Below are 13,738 nucleotides of genomic sequence, written 5' to 3' on the forward strand. Positions count from 1 at the left end.
GTACCGACCCGCAGACAGGAAATCAGTGTTTCTGAGGCTCTGGTTGTATTTAATGTGGACGGGATATTAAATTGAAGTGGTGAGTCAATGTGAAATGGAAGAACAGAAACGAATGATTAAACCATTATTTCGTGGTGCTTTCAGATTGTCGAATAATTTCGCAAAAAAGGAATTTCAGCATGAAACATTTGAGGGACCGTTACATTTTCTATAACGTGCACTATTTTTATCGACGGCGAGAATTATCTGTGCGTACTGCACAGGCATGTGTAGCAGCCGAGAAACCGCATTATCGTTTTGATAACGGACGTACGAGAAGCAGCCCGCCTCATCGAAGCTGTGCCAAGTTTTCGCAATTTCTTCGTAGTAAATGCACGTATAAGTCCTAAGCTGGGAATACCATTTGATGAAAACATGTTTGTGGTTGACGATGTGGAAAATATCTTCAAATATTAGGCTACAACCAAAGGCAGCTAGTGCATGTTGAAATGCGTGAACAATCTGCGCAGTGTTGCCGCAATACTCAAATCTTCAGTGGAAATCGCAAACCTCGAAGCTGTTGCGACATTTCAATGTACTATCGGTACATCTCGCTCGCCTCTTCTTTTTTACTTTCTATTACCCGGCATGGTCTGATGCATTGAAGGTGGTAGACAAGCCAGTATTAGATAACCGATTAAGATCCCATGAACCTGCAATTTGCAGATGACGTCTTGTTCATGGACAGTGGATTATGATTTAAGAAAAATATTTAGAATTTAAAGTGGAAAATGTTATGTCTGCGCTTAAGGAATATTATGGAGAGAAATTGGCCGCAAATTCTTCTCATTCGGATCATTGGTGACGGTAATCCGATTAGCATTTTTTCTCGCCACAGGTGTGCAAACAGAGATCATACATGATGAATTCTTGTGATGCTGGAATTAACGAGACGGATACAGAGTTGTATGATATTGTTACGAAGAGGAAGCCAGATGCACAAGTGTATTTACAACTATTCACATAGGCAAACGTTAGTGGTAATCGCGCAGGCCGGTACAAAGGTCACAGTTCCAGGAGTCTACCACTTCTTCTTCATCTTTTTCTTTCGTGCACGGTCCTGTCCAACTGCACCGTAACATAACCCCCGGTGGCTGGAGCGCCGTCCAGGCGCTTCTTAGAATGATAGCTAACTTGATGAACAGCACGGTGTTAAACGGGACACGTGGACGACGTCATTTCATAACTGGGACGAGGATGGCGAGTCTTTATCAAGGGCGATTTCGTAATTTAATTGACCTAATTGTCACAATACCCGGTAGGCCGCGGCATAGCGTGAGAGTAGTTTTTCGGACAGGTCGACATGGCGACTTGGACTCTACAGGAGAACGAGATTTCCGGGAGAGAACTAAAGGTTGTGGTGGCGACTGTCGTAGCGAGTCTTTTGAACGGGCGCCTGAGTCGCTGTACGTCGATCACAGGCAATCGGCGAGCCATATGAGCCCGACCAAAGGCGTCATGGCCGTATTCAGTAGTATGTCGCGACATCGAAGGTAGCAAGGTGTCAAAAGGCAGAATGGGAGGGCGACCAAACAGGATGTAGAAAGGCGAGAAACCCGTGGTATTATGACGTGACAAATTGCACGCAAATGTCACGAAGGGCACAGTTGTTGCAGTTGTTGCAAGTTGTTGCAGTGTGGACTTATCACTTGACCGAAGCGGTACCGTAAACCGTTGCCATAGGCGGTGTTCAGGCAAAGGCGATCCTAGAAAGTTTCTAAATGGCGAGCATTGTTGGATGGGAGTCTGGATCTGAGATTTGGGTCGATTGAGTAAAGGAAAGGGCAATGTTGGATCGGCAGGCTCTACAACCTGTCCTTTTCTTCAGAAGCAAATATTTTAGCTAGTTAGGAAGAATCAGATCTAGCGAAATAAATCCGCTTATATTTTACTGTTGAAGACCTTTGCGTGCCTCTTCATCTGCTTTTTCGTTGGCCAGAATACCATAATGAGCAGGCATCAACCGAAATGGCCATGGCCAAGTTAAGTAAGTACGCAATGTCAAAAGAAAAAGGCTGATGATAGTTCTTAACAGACTGGCACAATGGTTGTAGTGCTCCTTTAGTGTCAGCAAAAATCGCCCATTGATCAGCCGCTCGGCGCAGTATATAGAGGATAGCTTCTTTGATACCGTTAAGCTTTGCTGTCGGTGAGGATGTCCTCTGCTGCAACCGATAAGAAAGCATTTGTCTTGTTGAGGGCACGTAAATACCACAGGAATAAATCTCCCGAGTGGTTGAGGCATCAGTGCTGATGTGGGTGTGTTGAGTATATTTCTCGGCTAAGTACAGGGGAGTGGTCTGCAGCGGCGCGGTCTGTGGCATGTGACTCTTTGCCCCATTTACACCGGGTGCAAACTGGATTATATCTAGAGGCGAAAATGTCCAGGGAGGAAAAGTCGCAGGCAGTAATTTCTGTTGCTGAATGGTCGGACGAAGGTGCAAGATCTGCACAACTTGGCTAAAGCCACACTTGTTGTGGGTTACGCGGACGTGGTAGTTGAAGTGCTTGTTCCCTTGGAGCACATGCCGAAGATGGGCACTCATTGTTTCTTGGGAAGCGATTACATCTAGGGTTAGACATCCGGCTTTCGCCACTATTCCCGAGCCTGAAGACCCCTTCGGGAGGCCCAGGCAAATCCGCAGGCAGCAGTCCCACGCGGCTTCCAGAGTCCTCTTGTTTGCTGGTGATAATCTATGAAGCACCAATAGCCAAGTAGCGCAATGTACCTTCAATATAGGCCTTTTCAAGTAGCACCATTGAGTGGCATTTGCAGCTCCATCACGTTCCCACCATGAATTTAAAAACTTACAATTCTGCAGCAATCCTGGCATGTAGCGTTGTTCCCTGAGGTGCCCAAGAGATATTTCTATCAACCACAATTTTAAGGAATCGCTGAGACCGTACGTACGGCAGCGGTCGTCCACCGAGTAAGAGCTGACATTTGGTCATTGTCGTTCTTGGGAAAGCCATGGCTGTGCATTTTTCTGGCAAGAGGTGAAGACCTCGGGGAGTCAAATACAAGGAGAGCTTCAGTAATGCTTCTTGAAGTCGGCGTTGGGCGAAATAGCGCGACCTTGATGCGCCCCAGATGCAGATATCATCGGCATAGATTGTGATGTGTACTAGTCGGGGCAGGTTTTTTGTTATATGTATCAGGGCGAGATTGAATAGAAGCGGGCTGAGCACAGCACCCTCGGGTAAGCCATTCTCCACTGCGTAAGACTCAGTAGGTTCGTTCGGAGTACTCAAATATTTTCCGCTCAGTGAAAGTTTTCTCTCCACTTTTCTAGCTAACGTCGTAGGCCAAAGCTAGCCGAAGCTGCGAGAATCGTGTGCTGAAAAACAGAGTGAACAGCTGTCGGGATGTTAAGGAAAACGGCCGTCGCGATACGCCCAGCGTGAATGTCTTCTTCAAGGGAAGAGAGTAGGGTTATGACATAGTCGATAGCACACCTGCTTTGGCATAAGCCGTTCATTTCTTTGGAAAACTTATCGTGGCTTTCAAGGGACCGCGTAATACGCTTATCGATCATCCGCTCCTTTAAGCTTTCCAACGTAGCTCAGTAGGGCGATGGGCTGGAAAGACGCGTAGCTTGCTGGCTGCCTAAAAGCCTTCAGAATCGGCACGATTTTCGCCAGCTTACATTCCGTTGGGACTTCACCCTTCTAGCAGTCCGTTCCTTTGTGGGTGATATGCGGCTGCCAGCTTGTGTTCTTTGGAACAGGAACGAAGTATCTCTTCGACAGAATTATATGCGGATAATGAATACTTTCTTGCGCAAGTAGGATAGCCGAAAGTGGACGTGGATGAATCCGAATGGCGAGACTAGAAATGAAATAGACTTTATACTCTGCGCTAACCTTGGCATCATACAAGATGTGGACGTGCTCAGCAAGGTGCGCTGCCGTGACCATATGGTGGTAAAAACTCGAATTAGCCGAGACTTGAAGAGGGAACGGAAGAAACTGGCACATAAGAAGCCGATCAATGAGTTAGTGGTAAGAGGGAAAATAGAGGGATTGCGGATCAAGCTACAGAACAGGTATTCGGCTTTAACTAAGGAAGAGGGCCTTAGTGTTGAAGATATGAACGATAATCTTATGGATATCATTAAGGAGTGTCCAATAGAAGTCGGCGGTAACTCCGTGAGACAGGATGCCAGTAAGCTATCGCAGGAGACTAAAGATCTGGTCAAGAAACGCCAATGTATGAAAGACTGTAACCGTACAGCTAGACTATAACTGGCAGAACTTTCCAAGTTAATCAACAAGCGTAAAACAGCGGTAATAAGGAAGTAAAACATGGGTAGAATTGAACATGCTCTCAGGAAGGGAAGAAGCCTAAAAGTAGTGAAGAAGAAACTAGGAATAGGCAAGAATCAGATGTATGTGCTAAGAGACAAAGCCGGCAATATCATTACTAATGTGGATGAGATAGTTCAATTGTCTGAGGAGTTGTATAGAGATTTATACAGTACCAGTGGCACCCACGACGATAATGGAAGAGAGAATAGTCTAGAGGAATTCGAAATACCACAGGTAACGCCGGAAGAAGTAAAAAAAGCCTTGGGAGCTATGCAAAAGGGGAAGGCAGCTAGGGAGGATCAGGTAACAACAGATTTGTTGAAGGATGGTGGGCAGATTGTTCTAGAGAAACTGGCCACCCTGTATACGCAATGCCTCATGACCTTGAGCTTACCGGAATCTTGGAAGAACGCTAACACAAACCTAATCCATAAGAAAGGGGACGCCGAATACTTGAAAAATTATTGACCGATGAGCTTACTGTCCTATGCCCTACAAAGTATTTACTAAGGTAATCGCTAATAGAATCAGGAACACCTTAGGCTTCTGTCAACCAAAAAACCAGGCAGGATTCCGTAAAGGCTACTCAACAATAGACCATATTCATACTGTCAAATAAGGTGATAGAGAAATGTGCTGAATATAACCAACCCTTATGTATAGCTTTCATTGATTACGAAAAAGCGTTTGATTCGCTGAAAACCTCAGGGGTCATGGAAGCACTACGGAATCAGGGTGTGGACAAGCCATATGTAAAAATACTGAAAGATATCTATAGCGGTTCCACACCCACCGTAGTCCTCCATAAATAAAGCAACAAAATCCCAATAAAGAAAGGCGTAAGGCAGGGAGATACGATCTCTCCAATGCTATTCACAGCGTGCTCGCAGGAGGTATTCAGAGACCTGGACTGGGAAGAATTGGGGATAAAAGTTAATGGAGAATACCTTAGTAACTTGCGATTCGCTGATGATATTGCCTAAGTTAGTAACTCAGAGGACAAATTGCACTGCATGCTCACTGACCTGCAGAGGCAAAGCAGAAGGGTGGGTCTAAAAATTAGTCTGCAGAAAGCTAAAGTAATGTTTAACAGTCTCGGAAGATAACAGCAGTTTATGATAGGGAGCGACGCACTGGAAGTGGTAAGGGAATACATCTACTCAGGACAGGTAGTGACCGCTGATTCGGAACATGAGACTGAAGTAATCAGAAGAATAGGAATGGGCTGGGGTGCGTTTGGCCGGCCTTCTCAGATCATCGACAGCATGTTGCCATTATCCCTCAAGGGAAAAGTGTATAACAGGTTCGTGTTACCAGTACTCACGCACGGGGCAGAAACCTGTTTACGAAAAGGGTTCTGCTCAAATTGAGGACGACGCAACGAGCTATGGAAATAATGATGATGGGTGTAGCGTTAAGGGATGAGGAAAAAGCAGATTGGGAGAGGGAACAAACGCGAGTTAATGACGTCTTAGTTGTAATCAAGAAAAATAAATGCGCATGGGCAGGACATGTAATGAGGAGGGAAGATAATGGATGGTTATTAGGGGCACGGACTGGATTCCAAGCGCAGGGAAGCCTAGCAGAGGGTGACAGAAAGTTAGGTGGGCGGATGAGATTAAGAAGTTTGCAGGGACAACATGGCCACAATTAGTACATGGCCGGGATAGTTAAAGAAGTATGGGAGAGGCCTTTGCCCTGCAGTGGGCGTAACCAGGCTGATGATGATGATGATGACGGCACCATCTCCTTGCTGGCGCAGACACTGACGTAGAGTGCGACTACGGTTATGTTTTGGCTGTTCTATCGTATCTATCATATTGTCAACGTGGGGTGACAGATGTGCGGTGAAGAATTCAATCGCAAGAGAACCAGAAGAGCTGATACGAACGTTCTTGTACAGGGCGTCGCCGGAGCACGTTCACTTGAACCACTTGCTTCGCCGCCGAATTCAAACCTGATTGCAGAAGTGGCCAGTTGAGAGTGGTACCGTGGTTTGTATCCAAAGTTGTTTCATCAGCATAGCAATTCGATGCATTAACCATCCGACCGTGGACTACATGCATGCATGCATACATACGTACATACATACATACATGCATACATACATACATACATACATACATACATACATACATACATACATACATACATGCATGCATACATACATACATACATACATACATACATGCATACATACATGGATGGATGGATCGACAGACAGACAGACAGATACATAGATAGATGGATATATAGATGGATATATGGATAGATAGACAGACAGACAGACATACAGATAGATAGATAGATAGATAGATAGATAGATAGATAGATAGATAGATAGATAGATAGATAGATAGATAGATAGATAGATAGATAGATAGATAGATAGATAGATAGATAGATATGTGGGAGAAGAAAAGCGAGACAGACACTAGTGCTTAGACTCCAGAACTTATATTTCAGCCCATCCCGCTAAATCCCGCCGATTCTACTTTTCGCCCACCGTCAGCGTGCTGGACATCATTGTCGTCTTTTGTGACCGGAGCACTGTGGCACATAGTAGTGTGCTACAGGGCCCCCCTTCTAGAGAGGAATTCATAAGCTGGATGAACGGCGAAGCGCGCAAGGCGGTGGTTCGAAAAGCACGCGGCGACTAGGACTGGCCTGATTGGGAGATAATATGACAGCAGAAGTCACTTTAGAGTTTAAGTAGGCAGGCTTCTGACGGTCGGCGGAGGCCGTGTCGTCCCGGCCGTTGATGAGAGATAGAAAGTTTTTAGGTGCACGCTTGAGTACTTTTAACGGACCATAACACGGGGGCCATAAAGGAGGACGCAGAGCGTCGTGGCGCAGAAAGATATGTGTGCGATTCTCAAGGCCAGGGTTCATGTATACACGCCGGGAGGTACGTAGGTTGGCGAGGGGAAACGACAGTACGCGTAGTGCTGTGAAGACGGTAGACGTAGTCCGAAACGTCAGCAGGTACGGTGGGCGAGTCGTCGAAGAACTCGCCAGAGACTCATGGAGTTGTGCCAAAGGTAAGCTCGGCGGCGCTGGTGGAAAAATTACTGCGAAGAGCGGTGCGGATACCAAGCATAATGAAAGGAAGGCGCTTGATCCACAATGAAGGACAAGTCGAATCCATTAGCGAAGCCTTCAGTTGGCGGTGAACACGTTCCGTCATGCCATTGGATATCGGGTGGTAAAAAGTAGTCTTCATGTGATTGACGCCGAGTAGCGGAGATTGATTGGCGAACAATGTTGAGTCGAACTGGTGACCATGGTCAGTCGTGATGGTGGAAGGGACGCCGTAGCGGCTAATCTAGAGTGCGATGAGTGCTCAAGCTATCGACTCAGCCCTGTTGTCCAGGATGGGCATCGCTTCAGGCTATCTATGAACCTGCCTACGCAGGTTAGCATGTAGCGATGGCTCCAGCAGGGAGGAAAGGGGACCACAATATCGGCGTGTCCATAGCTGCAGCGTGCGTCCGGGGACGGGAATGTGGCAAGATGAGCGCAATGTGGCGATGCAGTTTTGACTGTCGACTGTTGAGGCACGCACGTGACTAGCGACGAACGTCTACGTTGATACTGGGCCACACATGACGAGAACTGACGAGTGGCTGTGTTACGCGAACGCCAGGATGAACCAAAGAATGTAGATAATCAAAGATGACCTCGCGGTATGGCTGAGGCACGTAAGGATGAGGACGTTCGTTCTACCTATCACAAACGAGGGGCACGTCGCAGTGAGGAAGCAAGAGATCTAAACACCACAGAGGTACCGCTCGTGCGAAGCAGCTGGAACTCTACGTCGTCGCTCTTTGCGGTAGCCATGGCCGTGAAGTCGATGACCGGTCGACGGTGGTCCATTGCACGGATTGCGGCGTGAGAACGCGTCAGCAACGTCGTTGGATTTTCCGCGGACGGCAGGAATATCTCAGCATCGTAAATTCAGAAATGTAGGCGAGATGTGTAATTGCACGGGGGGCGTTGGAGATGCTGTTGGACGCTAGGGCGGAAGTCTTTAGCTTATGGTCGCTAAGGACATGGAAAAGCATCACTCCAGAAAATGTGGAAAGTGCTTTACAGCCAAATAGATGGCGAGGAGCTCATGGCCCAACGTGCCGTAGCGGCGCACAGTGGGCGCACGTTTTTGGAAAAGAAGGTGATCGGCTGCCAAACACCAGCAACGAACTTCTGCAAGACTCCACCGACATTGGTACCCGATGCATCAACCATTACAGATATTGGGGCGTCGCATTTGGAGTGGACGAGGAGTGTGGCGCTTGCAATGGCTTCTTTGATGCCTCTAAAGGAGCGGTCAGCGGTGTCGTTCCAGGGTACGGAGGTATTCGGTGTCTTGAGGCCCGAGAGAAAGTCGTGTAGAAGCTGCAGTATACTGGCGCAGCGAGAAATTAAGTGAAAGAATAGTTGGCGAGGCCAAAATATTCGCGCAGTTGCCTGGTGGTGGATGGTTGAGGAAACTCGAGGATGGCAGTGACGCGGGTGGGGAATAGACGAATGCCGTATGCGTTGACGCAATCGCCGAGGAAATCCAACTACGCAACGTCGAACTCGCTCTTCGGACCGTTAACGACAAGACCAAACTTGCCCAGTCTTGTGAGCACTTGATGTAGATAGAGCTTATGAGTATCGGCGGTGGTTCTTGACGAGATGTCGTCAGGATAGGCAAAGCAGCATGCCAAGCCACGTAATGCTTGGTCAATGAAACACTGAAAGGTCTGCGCTGCATTTATCATCAGCTTCATCATCAGCCTGGCTACGCCCACTGTAGGGCAAGGGCCGCTCCCATACTTCTCCAACTACCCCGTTCATGTGCGAATTGTGGCCATGTTGTCCCTGCAAACTTAATTTCACTCGCTCACTTAACTTTCTGTCACCCCCTGCTACGCTTCCCTTCTCTTGGAATCCACTCCATAACCCTTAATGACAATCGCTTATCTTCCCTCCTCATTGCATGTCCTGCCGATGCCCATTTCTTTTTCTTGATTTCAACTAAGATGTCATTAACTCGCGTTTGCTCCCTCCCCCAATCTGCTCTTTTTTATCCCTTAACGTTACACCCGTCATTCTTCTTTCCATAGATCGTTGCGTCGTGCTCAATTTAACTAGAACCCTTTTTGGAAGCCTCCAGGTTTCTGCCATTTAGGTGAGTACTAGTAAGACACAGCTGTTATACACTTTTCTTTTGAGGGATATTGGCAACCTGCTGTTCATAATCTGAGAATTCCTGCCAAACAGGCCCCAGCCCATTCTTATTCTTCCGATTATTTCAGTCTCATGATACTGATCCGCGGTCACTACCTGTCCTAAGTAGATGTATTACCTTACCACTACCAGTGGGACCGAAAGGCATGCGCAGATGTTCGAACAGGACGAAGAGGGTTTTAATGGCGGTCTTTGGAATATCTGAGGGTTCCGCAGGAATCTGGTTGTAGGCTTTCACCAAGTCGACCTTACTTAGAATGGTACCGTCGTGCAGAGCCGACGTAAAGTTCTGAATGTGAGATATTGTGTAACGGTCCAGGTGAGTGGGCTTGTTGAGAGTACAGTAATCGGCGCAGGGGCGCTAGTCACCGGTCTTCTTGACACGATATGGAAAGCGAGGCCAAAGAACTGGAGGAAAGACGAGTGAAGCCAAGGTCCACCATGGGTTCAAGCGCCTCTTTTGCCACAGGCAGACGATCCGGCACGAGGCGACGTCCCCGAGCAAACACGCGAGGTCCAGTCGTGACGATACGATGTGTCGCTCTGTGAGCGACAGAGGACTGAAAGGAGGGGGTCAGAAGACGTCCGGAATCTCTACAAGAGCTGCTGACCAAGCGTCGGGAATGGCCATATGCGCCTGGAGAAGCCGAAGTGGTCGAGCGCGACAGGAAACTCCTTGGACGGTTAAGCTCAGCTCAGAGTACAAGATGTGGCTGTGCCGCACGTCGACGGCGAGCTTGTAATGTCAAAGAAAGTCGGCTCTGGTTGTGGTGTGGCGCACGGCCGCGATGACAAATATCCAGCGCAAGGTATGTCTGAGGCCGATGTCAAGAGTGACCGAATTTTGTCCGTAGGTCCTTGATGGTAGATCCGTTGGCCGTGGTGGGAGGACGCGAGTCTGGAGTATGGCGGCGGTCAGCCAACGTAGGAGGAAGGACGCAAATCTCGGCGCCAGTGTCAACGAGATAGAGTACTTTGGTGACGCAGTCGGCGACGTGGAAAAGGCGACTGGATGTGGGGCAGAGAACAGCTGTCGCAGTCAGTGCTCGGCCGAACCGTTTTCCGCGTAGGGACAGGGCAGGCGGCACTCGTTTGCGCGAGAGCCATAGCGACGGTCGTACCAGCAAGACGTAACTGGAGGAGGAGAACGGCGTTCTCAGTGACCGGTGCTGGGGCGGCGAGTTAGTGACGAAGAACGCAGCCGGCGTCTTCGTATGGCAGCGGCCTCAGCTGCTAGTCGCGCTACTTGTAGGCTCCTTCTTAGCTGCGAGGAGACGCGCATAGCTGTCGCCAGCGGCTGTACTGTGGGATGGAGGATCAGGAGGGCGATGAACTGTGGCCACGGAGGGAAAACCGCGATTCATAATTTTGTCGGACAACTGGGCGAGAGATTCCAGCGTCGAGAATGAAGACGCGGTCAGGATTATGCGCACCTTCAGTGGAAGGAGTGGCATGAAAAGTTCCCAGCAAAGTGCGCTGTCATTTGAAGGAGCCAGGTCTTCAGCCAAGGCTTGCATACGACGTAACAAGCAGGTATGTTTGCGGTCGCCGAGCTCCTGCAATGTAAGAGGTTGCTGTAAACGATCCTGCTACGTTTAATGGTGCGCTGGATGAGCGTCGCCTTAGTGAGGTCATAGGGGCGGTCTACGGGCAAGGAGCGTAGAAGATCGCGAACAGTCGCAGTGGTAGTAGATGGAAGCACTCGAACAACGTGGTCAAACATGGTGAACTGCGAACCGAGGTGGTGACGACGGAGCGAGGATTCGATGTTAATGAGCCACAGTTGCGAGTCCGACGACCAGGACATCGGGAGCTTGAGAACGGAAACCTCGGGATCGCGAGGTAGTGGCGCTTACGGCAGTACTTGATCGGGAAAATCCGACGCCATGGCCCACTCGATAGAAGATGGACTGCGAAGGCAGCGGGGCTCGAGCTGCTTGCCGCGGTAGGCCCAATGAAGTGGCTGAGGCACCCGCAGCTGAGAGCAACGACGCGAAATTCGGGTGAGCAATTTGTGGGAGAAGAAAAACCAGACAGACGCTGCTGCCTGGAATTCACAATTTATATTTTAGCCGGTCCCGCTCAATCAGGCGGAAGCCTGATTCCGCCAATTTCACTGCTCGCGCTCCGTCAGCGTTCTGGGCGTGTCATCGTCGTCTTTCGTGACCGGACGATTGTGGCACATAGTAGTGTGCTACAAATAGGTAGATATCCTCGGGAAAGTTTGTGAAGTAATGCTAATTGCACTAAAAGAAAAGTAATAGGCTGCAGCCTAGCAATGAACAATGTATGGTAGTGAGCCTCGAAGGAGTAAAGAAGTATGTCTAAAATGCTTGAAATTGGAATTGTTGGCGAAGTCTTATCTTATTGCAATTGCGTAAGAAAATGATTAGGACAAAGACACCAACGGTGGTACGAGGCTCAGGAGGAACGTCGGAACGAGCCTGTGTGTTCGTCCTTGTGCTGGTAGTTTCCTTGCATTAGAACAATACGATGGAGTATATTTAACTCGAGTGGAGGTAAACAAGGAATATTTGAAAGGTGAGGAAGAAAGCTTCATAGGACCAAAATTGTCTTGAGGGAATATGCCAAGCGCTCCTAAGGCATGACATCTTATGAGTAGCCGGTCAGTGCCGTTCCAGAAGTTACACTTCACCGACTCCCATTCGTCGAAATGTAGAGAATGACAGTTAAACTTGAGTGAAATACCCAGAAATTAATAACTAAGATAAAAATGACCGTAGGACCGCTCGAAGATAGGAAAAGAGTAGTAAACATCAGAGAGCCACTGCACGTCTATTATATACTTGTGAACATTAAGAAGGAAATGCAAAGTTGGGCTGATAACCGGTGGCCTATATGGGTATCACACTTGCTGCTAAGTGACGGAAAACAAAGCCCAGTGGGGTAAAGGAATATTCATTGTCCTGAGATTAGAAAATTTGCATAAATAAGACGTAGTGGGCTGACAAAAGACATGGATCATTTATGATCACTGACTTAAATTGGACATAAATTGGCTCGTGTTGATGACAACCCGATTTGAAAACATTTTGTTAGACATAGCGGCGTCGCCTCAGTAGGACTACCGAGATTAACATAAATGACGGTACCACGACTACGAAGAAATCCTGATCAAAGAAATGAAACGTTCATTTTTTGCAACAATCACGCGAAACTACCCTTTTCAATTAATGTGCGCTCATCGCCAGAGAAGCTCACTCTCAATTCTCATACGCTTTGACATGTGAAGACAACTCTCGACACCAGGCGCAGAGGTCAGAGTGGAAAGGAGTCGAAATATCCCATGACTGTTCAAGCATGCCACTTAACAGAAGCTTCGCGATTGTAGCTTATTCTCCGATCCTTCTGGGGAAAGTATTTTCCTCGAATCGAAAGCGTGCATGTTTCGTGATCATTTTTTCCGTCGAAGTTAACGCAGCTCTTTCTTTATATTTTGTGGTCTGGTAGCAGGACGATACTGCCTCCCGCCGTGCGATCCAAGAACTGCTCCGTCGGTGCCGGCCCTCGTGGTGCGGCATGAGGCATAGCTGGCACCATGATTCCTCCGGGCAGTGGCCTCCTGCTGGAGGACCCCTGGATCTCGGGGCCACCCGACTCCCTCGTCGAGGTCACCGTGCTCCTGCCCAACGGTCTCATACTCCTGCTCCAGGTTCACAAGGAGTCCACGCTCGAGCAAGTTAAGGAGGTACCGCAGTGACCAGTTTTAGTAGCTTGAAATCTACATCGAAAGCGGCCAATGTGGTCTAATTGGGACTGGTGGTCAAGCCTCCGGATGCCTTGGGGTTAAAGAGCCAACAAAAGGTCTAGGAGAAGAGGTTTCTGCATAGCGTCCGTAGATGTAGCATTCAGTCTACAACAAAAAAGTTCGTGTAAAAACAAAGGACAAATGTGCTTCAGAATACCTTAACCGGAATACAATTATTTATACGCAGTGTGTTGCGGTGAACAGAAATAAGAATTTCCCAAAAGTATAATAAACAACGTGTCGATATTTAGTAAGCGTCGGCGGCGCCTCAAGGATACTTAAGCTGAAACCCGGACTGGTTCCGGGGTTGTATAAAGCGGTTGTCCGCAATCGTGTATGCAGAACCCCTTGGCAAGCACCGACCTCTTCGGTCCCAAACATGGCGTC

The 13,738-nt window shown here is 48.3% G+C and overlaps 1 protein-coding gene across 3 annotated transcripts in view; it reads left to right on the forward strand.

The window, feature by feature from the left end:
* Window positions 1-13,738, forward strand: part of Pi3K92E (phosphatidylinositol 3-kinase 92E) — a 137,001-nt gene that overhangs the window by 10,865 nt on the left and 112,398 nt on the right. The window contains exons 1-2 of one of the 3 annotated variants that reach the window (XM_065454692.2): window positions 9,504-9,523; window positions 13,054-13,291. In XM_065454692.2, the coding sequence (XP_065310764.2) occupies window positions 13,142-13,291 (150 nt within the window). In that variant the 5' untranslated portion in view covers window positions 9,504-9,523; window positions 13,054-13,141. Of the gene's footprint in view, window positions 1-9,503; window positions 9,524-13,053; window positions 13,292-13,738 lie in introns of those variants that run through there. The other 2 variants (XM_065454689.2, XM_065454690.2) reach the window with 2 other exon arrangements.

Source organism: Dermacentor albipictus, chromosome 2, assembly GCF_038994185.2.
Source record: "Dermacentor albipictus isolate Rhodes 1998 colony chromosome 2, USDA_Dalb.pri_finalv2, whole genome shotgun sequence".
Lineage (NCBI taxonomy): Eukaryota > Metazoa > Arthropoda > Arachnida > Ixodida > Ixodidae > Dermacentor > Dermacentor albipictus.